Source organism: Schistocerca serialis, chromosome 8 (genome assembly GCF_023864345.2).
Source record: "Schistocerca serialis cubense isolate TAMUIC-IGC-003099 chromosome 8, iqSchSeri2.2, whole genome shotgun sequence".
Taxonomy (NCBI): Eukaryota; Metazoa; Arthropoda; class Insecta; order Orthoptera; family Acrididae; genus Schistocerca; species Schistocerca serialis.
In genome coordinates, this window is record NC_064645.1 from 496,807,508 (window position 1) to 496,825,914 (window position 18,407).

Below are 18,407 nucleotides of genomic sequence, written 5' to 3' on the forward strand. Positions count from 1 at the left end.
ATGGAAGGTCACTGCCAAACTGTGGCCAAGAATGAAGTGCATCACCCTGTGTCACAACATGCAGCTGAACATAATATGCTTGATTCCAATGGCTGCTTCACAACCTGGGCAGTTTTGGTCCTCTGCTTCACCACCAACTTTCCTGAACTGCACAGATGGGGGTTATCCTTACAACACATTTTCAGTTCACGAAATCATCCTGGCCTAAACCTACGACAACCCCCTGTCCCCACACGCTCCACTCGACAGTTCCTGCACCCCCCCCCCCCCCCCCCCTCTCCGTCTAGCCAATTCATGTCCCTCAACCTCATTGTGTGTCACTCTCCGCCAATGCAACCACTGGTCCTTACCCCTTCTCTGCTCCTTTCCCACAGCCTCCCAGTCTTGTCTCTGCATACTCTGCCAGGCAACACTCACTTCTCTACCCCCCCCCCCACTCGTACCCTGCTATCCACTGCACTGCAATTGCACTCTGGTTGGGCAGAAATAGCAGTCGTGTGTGTGTGTGTGTGTGTGTGTGTGTGTGTGTGTGTGTGTGTTTCTTTCCATAATATTGTTGATATTCCAACCTCGAATTTCTAATTTGAGGTATATTCTTGTGTTTTAATTGTCTGTTAGCTCTGAAACACATAGGTAAGCAATCTTAAAAATGTTCGAGATTTGTTGTTATAGCTCAAAACTGTGTAAAAGAATATGCATAAGTAAAGCCTACACAAGCATACATTCCATGAATAGTATTGTTTGATGAGAAACACAAGTGATTCCCCCTCCCCTCCTTTTACCAACATACGAACTTATTACAAGCTGCTCATACTTACATCCGCCATAGGAGATTTTTAAAAAAGTAGTCCACCACAGTTTTTCCATTTTAAAATATATTTTACACCATCCACAATAAAATAGTGCCATTATATAATACAGTTTACACTTACAATAAATTGGACTGGTAACAGTGTAGAGGTTTGTTACATATAATAGTTCGTCATGTGCAGACAATCTACAAAGCAATTACACAGATCTTACATTTATATATATATTTACATTTTCATAGATCTACATGCCAGTATGATTGACTGACAAACTATACAAAGCTTCACAGTTCGTAGTTTTAATTCATTCTTTCTTCTCGTGTACACCTATAGTGCCTTCCCTGTAGTAAATCAGGTTGGTGCACATGAATAAATTGAAAGGTCCCTCTCCTGGACTGCCTTGCAGCTGTAAATTTATTTTTACTGTAAGCCATGAAATCAGGAACTACCCAACCTTAGTGTGCCACATACTACTAAGAGGAGAAGTGTTTTGAAAAGTATTATACAAAGCAAACAAAACCTGTAACATATATGTCGATGTTGGAGAATACCCATCGTGCCTTTCCTGTTATGTGCAATCAGCTGCTTTAGCAGAAACAGGAATTAAACATCTGGCTCTTTGGAGAACATAGAAATATTAAAATCAGTTTTGAAGGCCATTCATACGGCAGAAGAGCACTGAATTGGCCAAAAGTAAAAAAAAATTTTCTCTGTACAACTTTTTTTTTTTAAATAAAGGTGCATTACACAGTATAGACACTGAAATTCAACAATTAGGCCCAAATTCATTAATGTCCTAGTAATTGAACTAAGCCATAAATTGAGATGTAAACAACTTCCACATAATTAGAAGTATTTGTGTACATGATAGCTGACACCTAGAGAACATTTTTTGAAGTAAATGATTAATAGCAAAAAAAGAGTGAATAAATTTTTACCCAAAAGAACAATTTCATGTAGATATCTGTACACTTCGCAGACTCTAGCAATATGAAATTTACTTAAATAGACAGGTGCACAAATCTGATCAGTATTTTGTGCCAATTGACCTTTATTCATATTTCAATTTTCAGAGGCAAAACTGCAGATTAACATATTTCAAAATTCACCTTCATTATGTACAGGCTGTTAATTATGTTGCCTTTGTGTGTGTCTTCCGCTCACTTACACATTTTTGTTTCTGTCATGTCCCAAACTCAGGTGTTAATTTCCATTGTGTTTTACCTCATTTATACAAAAAATAGAGTGTTATATGAAGTCCATTCTACATTGCCCATTCCCCTAGATCCATTATTGGTGCTAGGTTCCCCACACACGATTGAGGATAGTGCAGTCAGACTAGAACGATTTATGAAATAAGTTATTAGAGAGTTTCAGTTTGAGCAGGAAGGAAGCAGTGAGGAAATACTGATCTATTTGAATGAAGAGTGTCTTGTAAGAAGAAGTGGAAAACTGCCCATAATATTTTTCTGGTAGTGATAGCTATGGATCGAAAAATAAAATTTTCTTTCAATAATGGAGAAGAGTATGAAACATGCCCATAATAGCTTTCATTGCTCCAAGTTTGTAATGTGGACAAGGATATTCCCAAGAACTGATTTTTTTCGCAGTACTTGATTTTAGTGGTGAATCCATCATATAGTTTAAATAATGAAATGTCTTAGGAACTGGATTTGTATCCACTAAAGCTTCTCTCGTTTGTATGGCATTTCTATCGCACAGCAAAATATTTACAACTTAACCTACTGTGCTTCAACAGTATCACCTGAAATTATATAACGATCATCTCTATGTGTTTCACTTGGCAGTAACCTGTATGCATCAGGTTGAGGCACGCAAGTCTTCTTTGAGACATTTCACAGTTTTTTTGACTGCACCTTGGAGAGTAAGCACATCGATGTTCGCAATTGTGTGAGTACTTCCCCACACCATGGTGACACTAGCTTCTTCTAATGTAGAATTCATGTACCAAGAACTTAGAATAAAAGGCATGTATTTCTTGCTCTGTTACTGGAAGGAAATAGGTGCAGTCGTGAATGTGTAATTGGTCTTCCTTCCTATTTTATTTGATTTTTATTAACCAGTTTAAATCACTTTCATATACCTGAATCTGGAGGTAACTTAACTATGCTGATTTGTCACTCGTTAAGATATGAAAAGGTCATGCTTCATACCATTTATATTATATAACACTATTTGTGTGAGCAATGTGTTGCTCAAATATATCCAAAAAAAATGCAAGCATCAGCAATGCCCACATTAGTTGAGTGTCATATAACATATTTTTGAAATAATTAATAATGATCTGTTGTGATCATCTTTTAACTAAACAAATATTCAGTATAGGAAAGTGAGATTACTAGCACCTAATAATATCAAACCATTATTCCTAGCACACAGTGCTGACTAAATGGACATGTTCTTTAGAAAATATTTCAGAGAATGTATTTTGTGTCTATTATTTCTATTTTAATCTATTCAGACTGGCAGAACCCTCAGTTTTCTTGCCAAAAGTACTAACTGCAGAGAGTTCACTATTGGTGCCCTTTACATTGCTCCCTCTTTTACTGTAACTAAAATAAATGATAGGTGTATACTGATATGCATGTGTGAAAGTTAGTGCTTTATCTCGTCTCAGACAGCATCATTAACTTGCAAAAAAATTAAAATTAATTTCAGTGAGGCACAAAATTATGAATAAACTCAAAACGTCTTATTAATATCCTCACTGAACAGACCAATTAAAAGTGTTGTGCCTTTCCAGAATGTGTCATATTACATTACAGCTGAAAGAACTTTTTTTTTATACCACTGTTGACGCATTGTGCTTTCAGCAGTGGATATGTAATCTCAGAAGCTTACTTTGTATCTGCAACATACCAGCTTAACAGCAGTCATTATCAATATGATGTACACACATTTTTGTTCCAAGAGAGTAACTCAACAATTCGAAAGAATATTTCTAAAAACTGAACTCTTATCGATTAACCCAACGTTTCATGGCTTCTTCCCAATCTGTTGAACCATCATCATCATCTGTACGAGTGTATGAGTCATCATCTTCCTTATAGCTGTCATCGTCTGTAAGGCCGCTTGCTCTCCTGCGCAAGGCCTGGAAATTTACCGTATCAATTAAAACTCTATTGGCCTGGAGGAAATATTAATGCAATGAAATATCAGTCTATTAAATTACATTACCCATCTAATAATTCTTCATTTTATAAACTCTGAAAATAGTAAACTGAGATGTGAAAAATCAGTATTATGGTGACTGAGAATTCTATTACTGTACCCCACAATAAATCACACACATGCATGAGCTTTTGAAACTGAAGTTTTGTGTTTCACAATAAAAACAGAATACTGGAAAGTGTTCAAGATACATATTTTGTGATATTAAAGGACACAAGGCTAATTTTGGAGCGGTAAGTGGCTGAAGGGCAGCACTTTGTGTGACAACTCCTCGTTCTTATCTTGTTGTGAATGCCTTTTGTATAGAGGGGAAGGGGCAGGTGTCAGATTTGCTAAGGATTTCCTGAAGTTAGATAGGTACCTTGATTATGATTCAGCATTTACTTTGGTATTTTTGGGAGAGTAGCATGTGGTACAGTCAGCTTGATTTATAGAGATATCTTTAATACAACTGGGGTACTGCTACAAGTTTTATATGTTCATTGGTATTGTATTTCTAAATACAACTCTAATAAAGTGAAATTAGTAATGTCACTTGAAAGGTACACTGGAATCATTAGCAACTGAGAGTCTAAAGGATGTATGCACCCCATGGTGGTTTGGTGAAAGTTTGCCAACTTCAGTGGTATCAATTATTTTTAATACATGAGGAAACTGATGTGCCACTCACTCCAACAGTAAGTACAAGTTTTGTTTTTCACTCTTTCTCAATATTAATAAAACATGTGTTTGAACTGTAGTCATTTGTAATTATGTGCCACAACTTTGATTAGTATTTAATCTTTTAATTGATGATTGCTTCCAGTGTGAAGAACAGCAACTGGATTTCACAAATCTGTTGTGCAAGTGGTGACAGTCAGGTGTTCATATTGTGGCATGCATAATATTCAACAGCAATATTTCTTATTTCATTTTTCAATGTGTTATAAGGTTGCTGATGACAGGGGTGCAGTAGGTTGTCACTGAGATGATTAAGGAGCTCTTTTCATTTTGCTGGTAACTTCAGTCATTTGCAAGCCTAAAATAAAAAGTTAAATGCAGCTCATTTACATTCATATGCATGCTGTATTCGACCTTAACTACAGTAATTTTTCTGTAATTAGGAACTTTTATAAAATTTATATTTTTCTGTTACTGAGGAATGTTATGTAACTGTGATTGCCTCCACCTCTGAGACGGCACAGGGAAATGCATCAGATTGCTAAAGACATTAAAAAGATTTATCAAAACTTAGATTGTGGCTTTTTTAACTCCTAAGTATCCCAAAAACATTTGATAGGTTTTCTTAAAAACCTATCATCTGTTAGAAAAGAGCCAATCTAGAATTAATTATACCGTAGCACTTCATTTTGAGCAAGCTAATGTTCCACAATTAAAGCTAAATCTCTACAATAAGAATTTAGACATGTTTTTATGATACACTTACATTTTGTCGTTGTTCATAGTCAGACTCATCACCCGCACCTTTTGCTTCATTTGATGCCTGGCACATATAAAATAAAGAAGAATAAGGACATGAAGTAGTGAAAGCGATTTCACATTCAGTGGTAACTAACAGAACAAACCTTCTCCTCAAATTCTTGACCATTTCCCAGATTCCTGGCTCGGAGCTCAGCAATGAACTGGGATTCCTGCTCATATCTCTTCCGTATTTCCTCCCTCCACAAAGCAGCTGTGTTGCTTGTTCCATCTGACTCACCATCTTCAGTTTCAAAATCTATCAACAAAGGCACAATGGATAGTAAAAAGTTTTGTACATTACCTTCTCCAATTGCACTCCAATGGCGTCCACACCAAAGGAACATTAAAATATGTTGGTGAATGTCATTTATGGGCAGCTTCCAGACAGCGATAAATTTATGTTACATTATTTTCTTTTTGTAAAGATGATATTAACTACTGTATTTTGTTGAGGCTGTCATTTTCAAGACCCAAATAAAATGTACTGCAGTGTCAGTATTTCAAAACACTATCCTAATACCAAACAAGAAGAAATATGAACCTTCCGTATGTAAGCAAGAACTGAGATGATTGGTTCATAAGGTATGTTGTAAAGAAAATTTACATGAGATTATAGACAACATGAAATAGTATTGTGAATAAAATGACATTACCCAAGATGGAACACAGATAGTTTGCAACTACGATAAGAGAGTACAGGAGAAAGCAGAATGACCATTCTGCAAAGTTTGCATGACAAAGAAAATTTTAAACCTTCCAGGTAGGACAAAGTAAAAATGTTAATGGTCAGCTCACTTTTGGATGATGAACACCCAAGTCTCCAATTTTGACCCTCATAGTGTGCTGACAGGTGGTCATTCAGAGAAATGTAGTCATTCGTTGTCGCCAAAGTCAAAGCATTTAACATTGTATCTGGTCCATTTGACACTGTATCTGGTCTACATTCTCCATATGAGACAAAAAAACTTAATGTTCACCCCCAAGAACTTTGTATTATCACACTGAACAAACTTTGCACCTCGTCACACCAAGTGTACCAAAAGGCATCAACATAATATGGAATATAGAGGAGGACTACTGTTCTGTTACGGCTTACACCATGAAGTGTGGCGTTTTGATTTTTTAAAATGAAGTTTAGAGAACTGGTAATGCCACTTACTGATCTATTTCTCACATGTGTGCATGTAGTATTGTCATCTTTGTTAGTTCCTTAAATGAAGCTGTAAAACTATGTAAATGTGAAACCAAATTAAATGCTTAAGCAACCAGCAAAACTTTGAACTAAATTCATTTGTTTCACACGAAAGTAGTGTGAACTAGTAATGGATGGGCCTACACAATGCTGTCTCAAATCTGTTTAGTCCCTTTTTAAAGTATGCTTTTCTCAGTTGCACTTTGAATGAGACTACAAAGGGAGACATAGGTGCCTCCTATCATGGCAACTCACTAAAATGAATGGGCTACCACATGTAATCTTGTCATTTCATTGCAACTATGACTCCAATCCTGCAGGCAGTCATAATTCACACGGATGAATCAACTATGTGAAAGATATCCATTAAGAGTAATTTAAAGTGGAGGAGATAGAATGGAATGTCTATATACTTCTTATAATTTTTACATGTCAGTATGTTTATTAGTTTTTAAAAGAATCTTGTGCAAAACCCATTTTCCTTACTGTTACATATTTTGCCTCTTATGCATCATTATCTATGGGTCTTGTTTTTATTTCTGACTGTGCATCATTTGAAATTGCTGTCAAATCATAAAGTGCACAAGAACTTTTTTTTTTTTTTTTTTTACCCTCAGTTAAAGATTACATAATGTACGATAAAGTTACTGAATTATAGCAAGTGCCTACTTATGTACAGTACAGGATAGGTAGACCAACAGTGAATCCTCTGTCAATAGAATCAGTACAACTTTTTTTGTATCAGTGATAGATATAAAGCTGCACTGATTCATCGTGATGGGACTCTGTGTGTTGAATTAGTGGGATATTATTTTCAGTTTGTTGTTCAACTTAGTATTGTCTGACTAAACCATTCCACTTCCTTGCAGCAAATGAGTGCATGCACAAAATTTTCCAGAACACACAAACACGAGTTATTTTATGCTATAGATAAAGACTATTTCTTAAGCTCAGCTGCCTTCTTTTCCCCATTCAACATCTTGAAAATCTTTCTTGTTTATGGTTTCAGGGATACAAAGTCATCCATTCCAACAACTGCTGGATTTCTATTTTGTCAACTGACACTTAACGCAAAGTTGGTGTTTGCTGTGAATGATGCTACAAAATAAATGTTGATAAAAAAACAATAACAGCAATTTTTTTAAAAATTTATGGCGGTAAAGCAACTACCAAGCTATAGCTGCAGTGATTCCAGATTCTTGAAACCTTAATAGTTTTGTGCACTATTACAACTGTATGTCATTACATCAGCCTCCCAAACAGCCTAGTATGAACAGTCTACTCTGCCAACAACAGCTACTTGTGACTATGATCTCTGTATACCCAAACGTATAATTCATTTCCATTTGTTACGCCTGTATGACTTCACACAATGTAAGCAGGGTCTACTTTTATAAATTGAAGTAATTCACAGCTTAGAAGTTGTACGTTTCATCAATAATTTTCAAGCTTTGCTTCAAAGTCAGCGGCAGTGAGTATTTAGCAGATATCACTTAATGAATTCAAAAGCATCACAGTAAAGGCAAGTTTAAATGAAGTAAAATCTTGAAAAGATAGTCACTTTTTATCAAACTACTTCCTCTCCTTTTCAACTTCACTTTCATGCTTTAACGTTTTGAGTATTTCCCTATGTTGTCTCAAATAGGTTTGTGATCTACCCGTTTAACTTTCATTTACATTCATTATATTTTAAACTGGTTTTGTTGAAAGAGACTGTATTTACATGTTCTCCATGAAGTGACACTTTGAGGACCTTTGCACAGAAATTTGTGAGCGAATTTGAAAGACGTGTCCATATATTTAAAATGTCACTGGGATTGAGCAATTTTTCCTTTTCAACACTTTTCTTGCGTACTGCCGGTTTTATCAGTGGCGTTAGCATGTAACAATAAGGTATGTATTAGAGTGAAAAAAATAGCTGGGAACTGTTGATGGTTTTTACCTAAAAATGTATTTAAAAGATTAATTATATTTCCTAAGTTTTCTCATTATACATTAAATTATTATTTTAATAGTGTTTGATGAATATTTAGTGGGGAAACCAAGGAAGTTCTGGCAAGGGAAGGAAGAAAGAAAGAACACGGTGAATTAGTACATATGAGAGATGCAGCTGAAAGAAATCTACAAGCAAACCTGCTTGTGGAGGAAATGATAGTAAGAATAACATTTAAGTTATGGTATATTTTGTGATTCTTGAGAATTAAGAACTACTATTTACAAGCTCCATTCGATTTTATACAACATTCTTAGTTTTTTATCTAGTCTCCATTTCAACTGGTATCTTAAAGTATTCATTCAATATTATTCTCTCTTTCAAAAGTAACAAAACACATACTACAGACGTAAGTAGCAGAAGCACTTTAAACAAGAGAAAGGTAGATGTTATATCAAATGTTACATACTACCTGACTAGGAATGTGAAACACCCGGAAGTGTGGAAGGAAACAAAATGAAGCTTCATTGATTGAGAGAGTTTGTGATGTTATTTCAATGATTACAAGATCAAGTGCAATTTACAAATAACTGGGCAGTATGAGCACTTATTAGTACCACACTGCACCCACTCTGGCCTGGATGCACGGACAAATTTGGTTGGGAAGAGTGTCTAAGCCGTTTTCTCCTCACCTGAGGCAAGTTGGCCCACAACTGATCCTCGATATCTTGGCTCCAAGATAGAGTTGATGTCCAAACTGGTCCCACCTGTGTTCTATTGCAGACAGATCTGGAGATCTTCCTGGCCACAGGAGTACCTCAGTATCACATAGACATGTAACACGTGTGGATGATTATTGTCAAGTCAAAAAATCGCACTTCGATAGTGTTGCATGAGAGTTAACACGAGGATGCTGGATGTCTGTGACAATGTGTTGTCAGAGTTATCCCAGTCACTACCAGCTGTGAACTTAAGTCTTAACTGATGGCTACCCACACCATCATACCAGTAGTAACACACTACACCTCTCCAAAACATTGGAAGAATAGGATCTATCCTCAGGTCGCCGCCGTGCTTACTGACGATGGTCATTTGAGGTAATACATACTGCAAATCTTTGTTGAGCATAATATGATACTATTCATCAACAGTCCATGCTCCCCGATTAAGGCACCACTCCAAATGCAGCCTTTTGTGTTGTGGGATTCACGGCAGCCTATGTGTGGGACAATAATTCCCTAGTCCAGCTGCTGCTAGTCTCCGAGCAATCGTGCAGGATGACACAGAATGTTGCAGGGAGTCAACTACGGGTTTCCAGATGGCAGGCACCCAAGTGTGAAAGGATTGTGATGCGCTTGACCTCCCACAACACAGTGTTCCTCCCTTGTGGTGGTCAGACATGGTGGACTACTATGCCTGCTCTGACATCCCTACAGCAGGGCCACTTTCACTTCCGAATGCCCCACAAATATGGATATTCAACCTTTCAACAAAACAGAGATCCACAAAGAGGCCCTTTTTGGACTCTTGTCAGGTACTGATAATGCTGTCTCACGCGAGTATGCAACATTTCCATGTCCTTCACCGTGATCACTCAATATCTAACATTGTTAACACCCCTTATATATCTTACCAAACCTGGTAACAATAATAAACACAAACTACACTAATGCACTCTGATGGCCATCTACCAGTCATAAACAACTCCAACTAATCGTTTACGTACTCACCAATGGTGTGTACATGTATTAAATTACACTGGCATTCAACCTATCTTCTGGGTGCTTCACTTTTTTTTCAGTCAGTGTATTTATCAATAGCAGGTATATGTGCAAACTAAGAGAATTACAAAAAAGACAATTTATAAGAAGTCGTTCTTTCCTCCAGTAAAAAAGGGGAAAGTCCTGGAGAAAATGGGGTTATTTAGTATTAGAATACATAAGTAGCATATGCTCCTGGAAAGAGAGAGAGAGAGAGAGAGAGAAATAAAATTTTATTAATTTGGTGCATTTCCAGTGCCTGAGGGGGTCAACAGATGAATTGCCAATATTACTTCTAAGTAATTTTGTTTCTTCCTATCTTTTCTTTTGCTTTGCTCTATAAAGAATGAGTAATATTCATGTAATTGTCCATTTGGCTCCTCCTCTTATGGATTTGTTAGCAGAACATATTTTTATCTATCTTTATCTGCATGTAAGATTCATATTGGGAGTAATTTTTCTTAAAAATATGTTACTGTATTTCTAGGCAAATGTAGAAGCTTATTTGAAAGTTAACTGACAAATAAATGATAAATTTCATGTTTCATTGCAAGGTTTGTTCATTTTGTTCTAAAATATTTACTAAATAAACACAATTACAATATCACAGACATTTTACATTCAGACCACAACATTAGTTATACCTGCACAGAAGCTGCATCCTTGATGCTATCAGAAAAGCAATGAACAGCTACAACCAATTTTTTCAGTTGTAACACATTTATCCAGATGATGCAGAAACTTGTTTATTTGTATTTATCAACAGTCGCAGCCCTCATGTCCCTTACGTATAAAATATTTGCTTCAATACAAGTGTATTCTACATCTACATCTACATCTCTACTCCCCTAGCCACCAAACTGTGTATGGCAGAGGGCACAATTCGCACCTAAGTCATCCTCCCCCGTTCCACTCGCGGATCGCACAAGGGAAAAATGACTGTCTGTACACCTCAGTATGAGCTCTTATTTCCCTTATCTTTGAATGATGATCATTACACGATTTGAAAGTTGGTGGTAATATACTCTACATCCTCGGTGAAGATCGGATTTCGGAATTTAGTGAGCAGCGCCTTCCGTTTAGCGCGCCGTCTATCTGCAAGTGTGTCCCACTTCAACCTCCCTATGAGATTTGTAATGCTCTCACGATGGCTAAATGTACCAGTCACGAATCTTGCCTCTCTTCTTTGGACCTTCTCAAACTCTTGAACCAGACCCAACTGGTAAGGGTCCCATATAGATGAACAGTACTCTAAGATTGCATGAACTAACGTATTGTCAGCTATTTCCTTTGTTGAATGACTGCATCACTTCAGGATTCTACCAATAAACTGCAATCTAGAGTTCGCCTTGCCCGTTACTTCTGTAATCTGATCATTCCATTTGAGATCATTTCGAATAGTCACACCCAGATACTTGACGGATGTTGCCACTTCCAAAGACTGATCATTTATTTTGTACTCATACATTAATGGGGATTTTCGCCTTGTTATACGCAGTAGGTTACACTTCTAATATTGAGAGATAACTGCCAGTCATTACACCATACATTTATTTTCTGCAAATCCTCATTGATTTGTTCACAACTTTCGTGTGATACTACTTTCCTATAGACTACAGCATCATTGGCAAACAGTCTAAGGCCGCTGTCAATACCATCAACCAGATCGTTTATGTAAATCGTAAAAAGCAGAGGACCTATTACGCTGCCCTGGGGCACACCTGAAGTTACTCTTGTTTTTGTTGAAGTTACCCCGTTCAGGACGACATACTGCTGTCTGTTAGAAAACTTTCTATCCAATCGCATATGTCATTGGATAGACAGTAAGCGCGCACTTTTTGTAGCAAGGGACAGTGCAGAACTGAGTCCAACGCCTTTCGAAAGTCGAGAAATACGGCATCAACCTGGGAGCCGGTATATCATATACAAAGAGGGCCTGCTGTGTCTCGCATAACCGCTGTTTCCTAAAACCATGCTGGCTTCTGCAGATGAGCTTCTCAGAGTCTAGAAAGGTCATTAAGTCTGAACACAAAATATGTTCCATGATTCTACAACAAATCGATGTCAGTGAAATTGGCCAGTAATTATGTGCATCCGAATGTCTACCCTTTCTATAGATTACTATGAACTGGGCCTCCTTCCAGTCCCGTGAAACTTTCTGCCGTTCCATTGATCTCTGATGGATGACAGATAAGAATGGAGCTATATTTATAGCGTAGTCTACATAAAATCTTACGAGGATATCATCTGGGCCAGATGTCTTTCTGGCATCTAAGGATCTTAACTGTTTTACAATCCCAGATACACTAAACACTATGTCAGCCATCCTTTCATTTGTTCGATAATTGCAAGGGGGAATGGTGCTGCAGTCCTCTATCGTAAACGAGTTTTTGAAAGCTAGGTTTAGAATTTTGGCTTTCTGTTTATCATCATCAGTTACATTACCTGTACTGTCAGCAAGAGAAGGTATTGAATTATTTGTAGCGTTCATAGATTTTACGTACGTACAAAATTTTTTGGTGTTATTTTTAGAATCTGCAGATAAAATATTGCTTTCAAATTCGTTAAAAGAGTCTCTCATTGTCCTTCTGACAGCTGCTTTCATTTCGCATAATTTCTGTTTGTCAGCGGGGCAGTAACTACGTTTAAAACGACTGTGCAAAATTCTCTGCTTTCTCAGCAACTTCCTAATATGTTTGTTGTACCAAGGTGGATCCTTTCCCTCCCCTATACTTTTGCTAGGCACCTTAGCATATTAATACTAGTCATATTAATACTAGTAAATTCAGATCTGACGTACAGTAGTGACTGATTAAAATTCATGCCCAGATATCTATGTCTTAAGTATTTACAGAAAGCCAACCGAATTGGCTGTGCGGTTCTAGGTGCTGCAGTCTGGAACAGCGAGATCGCTACGGTCGCAGGTTCGAATCCTGCCTCGGGCATGGATGTGTGTGATGTTAGTGAGGTTTAACTAGTTCTAAGTTCTAGGGGACTAATGACCTCAGAAGTTTAGTCCCATAGTGCTCAGAGCCATTTCCAGAAAGATGACATAAGTTATTGTTAATTAGCAACATGAGTCTGACTAGTCCAGTAAATGAGGGCTCTCCACTCGTAGATCTCTCAGAGTGCCTTTTCGTTATGACCCTACGCCACCAGATGCATTATCACTTGCACCTCGTTTCCTTTATTATTGAAAATTTCATTTCCTCAGCTTCAGTTTCAGTGCTGTGTATGCCAGTTTAAATGTGATTCGGGATCATTTGTGGTAATACATTTATAAAATTTTTTCTAGAGCAGTTTCACAAATTTTAATGGGCTCCTTTTACTCATCCAGAATTGGCTTTCTCATAAGAATGATCTTTTCTACACTGTTTCTAGTGCTATTCTATGGATTGGCTATGGTTTACTACTGCACTATACAGATAATGGAATTAGTGAATTTGTTCCACCCATTTTTCTCTCTATTTAAAGTGATCATCTGATTGTAAATGCCTTCCTTTTTGCGTGACATATCTGGAGAGCAAAAGTTTTGAATATGTCATTGCAGTCACTTTGTTTCTGTTACACTTCTGCTTCTATGTCAGCTCATGTCACTGCATCATCTGTGAAGGCAAGAGTTTAAACCCATCAGAGCAGTTTCTGATGCTCTCAACTACCAATATTTCAGCCATCATCATCATTCAAGTACCCATAATCTATTTAGACAAAACTGTGTCACTGTTAGTATGGCATTTTGTCTTTATGAATTCTTATTCTTGAGTAATTTCTAATTTTTTTTTCCTTTGTACACTGTCATAGATTTTTTCTATACCACATAACCAAGCAAAGTGGCACACTGATTGTAACACTGGATACAGGAAAACTGTAGACTTTCTAGTCCTCATCAGATTTATGTTTTCATTAATTTCCTTAAACTTATTAAGATGAATGCCACAATTTTTCATTTGAGAAACACAAGACCAATGGTCAGTTTACCATACCATCCTTGACCTACACACGTGTGCTCCATCTCTAATTAACATGATATTAAACCCTATGTTTCTATTTCTAAACAAATAAGTTTTCTTTTCTCTCAGTATATCACTGTCTCATCCTTACAGCAAATATTAAATTTACAATGAAATGAATACCCTGAACTGCATTCAGGCATTGATACAAGTCAATGGGGACAGTTGAAAATGTGTGTCCCGACCGGTACTCATATCCGGGATCTCCTGCTTACATGGCAGACACTGTATCCATATGAGCCACTGAGGACATAGAGGATAGTGCGACTGCAGGGACTTATCTCTGGCATGCTTCCCATGAGACTCACATTCGCAACTTATTGTCCCGCACTATATTCATAGTGCCCCTGCCCATTATACTCATTACTCGCGACTTTACTGCCGATTCCTTTAAGAGTTCGGGCACTGTTTGCGCATCTGCACAAAAGAAGATGGTCAAATGGCTGGTGAGCCTTAACTCTGAAAGCACAGATACCATCTTCATACATAAATATTAAATTTGTAGTTTCCCTCTTTCTTCTGAAATCATTATATTATTTCTTAGGCTGAGGTTCAACAAAAACTCCTTGGTATGTTCCATGGCAAATCCCATTATTTTAAATCTATCACACAGAAGTGTAATGGACCCATGGTTCTGGCAGTTCACTTCCATTCCATTTTTTTTTCTTTAGAGTTTCTACACCTCACAGCTCTTCTCATCACTCTTCCCTTTCTGCCCTCCCTAATCCTCTTTCATTGCAGCTGTTGCATGCAACACAACCAGACACCCAAATCAGACTGCAGTGCCACATCAATATAAGTATGGTGTATAGAAGTGAGTGTGAAGAAGAACAAAATTTTGTAAGCTTACATTCAGTGTCCACTCAAAACATCCAGTATGTGGTGGATTGTTAATGTCGTAATTGCATTATTTGTATTCCATCCAGAATTTTCCAGTGTTATATTACAAAGTTAGGATGACTTTAAATCTAGTCTTTTTAAACTCTTTCTCCTTTCCAAAAAACACTCTGGACTCTTAACAAAAGTCACTGCAGTTGTCACACTTCAGTAACACTGATCATTTGATATAATGGCTTTTTGGTGTTCTCTTTTAGTTTGTTTAGGAAGGTCTGTTAGTATTTTTTTTCTTCAACAGAAGAAAAAGTTCTCTCTGCTTTGATCTCCAACAGTTTAAAGTTGATCTGATCATTTTCCTCCCATTTCTTCCATGACCATTCTGGATTTATACACTTCTAATTTCTACATCTCTTCTCTTCAACAATTGGTCTCTTTGGTTGCTGTTTGAAAATTTTCCTTTTACCATGGCATAACTCTCTTACTGCAGTTGATTTTATGAACAATACTTGTTGTGGTGGCCTTCGAAGGCTTCCTTGATTCTGTGCTACTTGTATTTTGTAGTTCCTACATCACATTTTGGTATCTTTTTTCCAATCTCTACCAGCTGTTCAGATCTCATCTCTAGATTTTCAAGTTCCTGCACTTTTATCCATGATGCCTTCTTTACTGTGCAGGTAAGATTGAACAGCCAATTCGGATGAGTAGGGTTTTTTGCCTGTCATTAACATGACATTTACTTCTAACAGTACTTTGTGTATGTGAGAAATAAACATGTATTTCACTTTAAAACATGGAAACAAACCTCGCATCTGCAGAAAAAACTTCAATCCACCATCTTCAAAACTGGCATTGACCTTATAATCCTATGTACTGACGGAAGCTCCATGACTGGGGTTACGAACTACAGGGATTACTTGGTGGAAGGACTCCACCAGCTATCAGATATGTCTACCTACAAAGCCTTGCAACAGTGACCCTACTCCAGAAATCAATTAGGATCTTCAGTCCCTTCTCAAATCCTTAGGTCCATCCCAACATTTCACACAGTCCTGCCTTCTACATGCTTCATTAAGTTCCTAAACGTGACAAACGAGGCTGCTCCAGTGTGACCCATTACTGTGCCCCCACAAAGAGAATATGTTCTTGTGGGCCAACACCTTTAGCCTATTGCCCATAACCTACCATCATATATAAAAGCAATGGACACCCGCACAGCACCATCCTATGCTGATCTATTCACGTGTCATCTAGAAGAACCCTTCCTAACCACCCTGAATCCAAACCCTCACCTCATTCAGATCCACTTATTACATCTTTATAATCTGACCAAGGGTGCGGACACCCTATACACATTCTTCTTGATCCACACCGCCTTCTCCCACATTCGTATCACCTGGTCCTTCTTAGCTTAACAAGCCACCTTTCCCAATATTGATCTCCACCTTAAGGATGGCTAAATAAGACCCTACATCTCATCAGACCTGTTAAGCACCAACAATACCTCCACTTCAACAGCTGCCATCCATTCCACACCACAGTGTCTTCCATACACCTAGCCACTCATGTTCATCGGCCCCTGTAGTGATGAGCAGTCTCTCTCCAAATATGCCGCAGGTCTCAGTGAGGCCTTCACAGATCATAATTACCCTCCCAACTTTGTGCAGAAATGTATCACCCATACTTGCCTCATCAGTTACCCTCCACCCCCCTGTACCCACTGTCCAGCTGCAAATGAGCACTTCTTTTATCACTCAGTACCACTCAGCATTGGAGCAACTGAATCACATTCTCCACCAGTGTTTCAAATACCTCTCATTGTGCACTGAAAGTTATAAATATCCTCTTCAGCCCTCTAACAGTCATATTCAGTCACCAACATGACCTACAAAACGTCCTCCTCCAACTGTACCTATCCCACCCCTTCTCCTAACCCCTTGCCTCATAGCTCCTATTCCTGCAACACGTCTAGATCAAGACCAGTCCCTTACATCCTCCCACTACTGCTGGCCTCTCCTACCACATTAAAGGCAGGGCTACCTGTGAAAGCAGCCATGTGATCTACCAACTAACCGCAACCATTGTGCCACTACGACTTGGGCATGACAACCAACAACCCACCATCAAATTGTGGCCAAAAGACATCTGGACCACCCACTTACTGCACATGCCTCCTAACGTTATGTGCTGCTTCTTAATGACTACTTCACAGTTTGTGTCATCTGGATTCTTCCTATCAACACCAGCTTTTCTAGATTGAAAATGTGGGACCTCTACATCTATGTCTACATGATTACACTGCTATTCACAATAAAGTGCCTGGCAGAGGGTTCAATGAACCACCTTCAAACTGCCTCCCTACCATTCCACTCTCGAACAGCATGTGGAAAAAACGAGCAGTTAAATTTTTCTGTGCGAGCCCTGATTTTTCTTATTTTATCGTGATGATCATTTCTCTCTATGTAGGTGGGTGCCAACACAATGTTTTCACAATCGGAGGAGAAAACTGGTGATTGAAATTTCATGAGAAGATCCCGCTGCAGCGAAAAACACCTTTGTTTTAATGATTGCCACTCCAATTCACATATCATCTCTGTGGCACTATCTCCCCTACTTCGCGATAAATACAAAATGAGCTGCCCTTGTCTCTACAGTGAATCACTAAGTGCCTGCAAACCCCCCCCCCCCCCCCAAGCCTTAACCTTCAATAGCCCTGTTCTTTACCTGTGTATCCCCTTCTCTGCTCCCTTTTCAGTACTATGCATGGCTTCTGTTCCACCGATACACCTAAATATTACTTTCCTCTTGTCTACTTCTCTCCTTCCACCCCCATTTCCCTACCCACTACAACCTCCCAATACTGCACCCACCACATCCCTGCATGCTCCCGCAGGCAGCTTAGTGACTTCTCCCACCTCTGTGCTGCTATCCCACCTCCTCCCTCCCCTCCCCTCCCCTCCCCTCCCCTCTCCTCCCCTCCCCTCCCCTCCCTCTGCCCAGCCCAGCTAGACAGCTGCTTGTGTCAGATGCAGCCACAGTCAGGCCTTAGCTACCAGAGACAGTGGCCATATGTGGGTGGGTGCAAGTTTTCTAGTTCTGAAGATGGGCTTTGTCCGAAAGTTGACGTACTTCTAGCCTCCTTCCTCATGTGCCTGTCTGCAGTGCAGTGGCCCCTCTATGTGGTGAATAGCAATCTATCCTTTATGTATTATTGTT

At 38.4% G+C, this 18,407-nt stretch overlaps 1 protein-coding gene across 8 annotated transcripts in view; it reads right to left on the bottom strand.

Annotated features, from left to right (window-relative positions):
- Positions 1–858: 858 nt before the first annotated feature.
- LOC126416736 (dystrobrevin beta) overlaps positions 859–18,407 on the bottom strand; it is a 604,481-nt gene continuing 586,932 nt past the window's right edge. For all 8 annotated transcript variants that reach the window (XM_050084562.1, XM_050084568.1, XM_050084566.1 and 5 more), the window contains 3 exons: positions 5,567–5,718; positions 5,428–5,484; positions 859–3,921 (listed from right to left, as the gene is read on the bottom strand). In XM_050084562.1, coding sequence (XP_049940519.1) covers positions 3,787–3,921; positions 5,428–5,484; positions 5,567–5,718 — 344 coding nt within the window. In that variant the 3' untranslated portion in view covers positions 859–3,786. The remainder of the gene's footprint in view (positions 3,922–5,427; positions 5,485–5,566; positions 5,719–18,407) is intronic.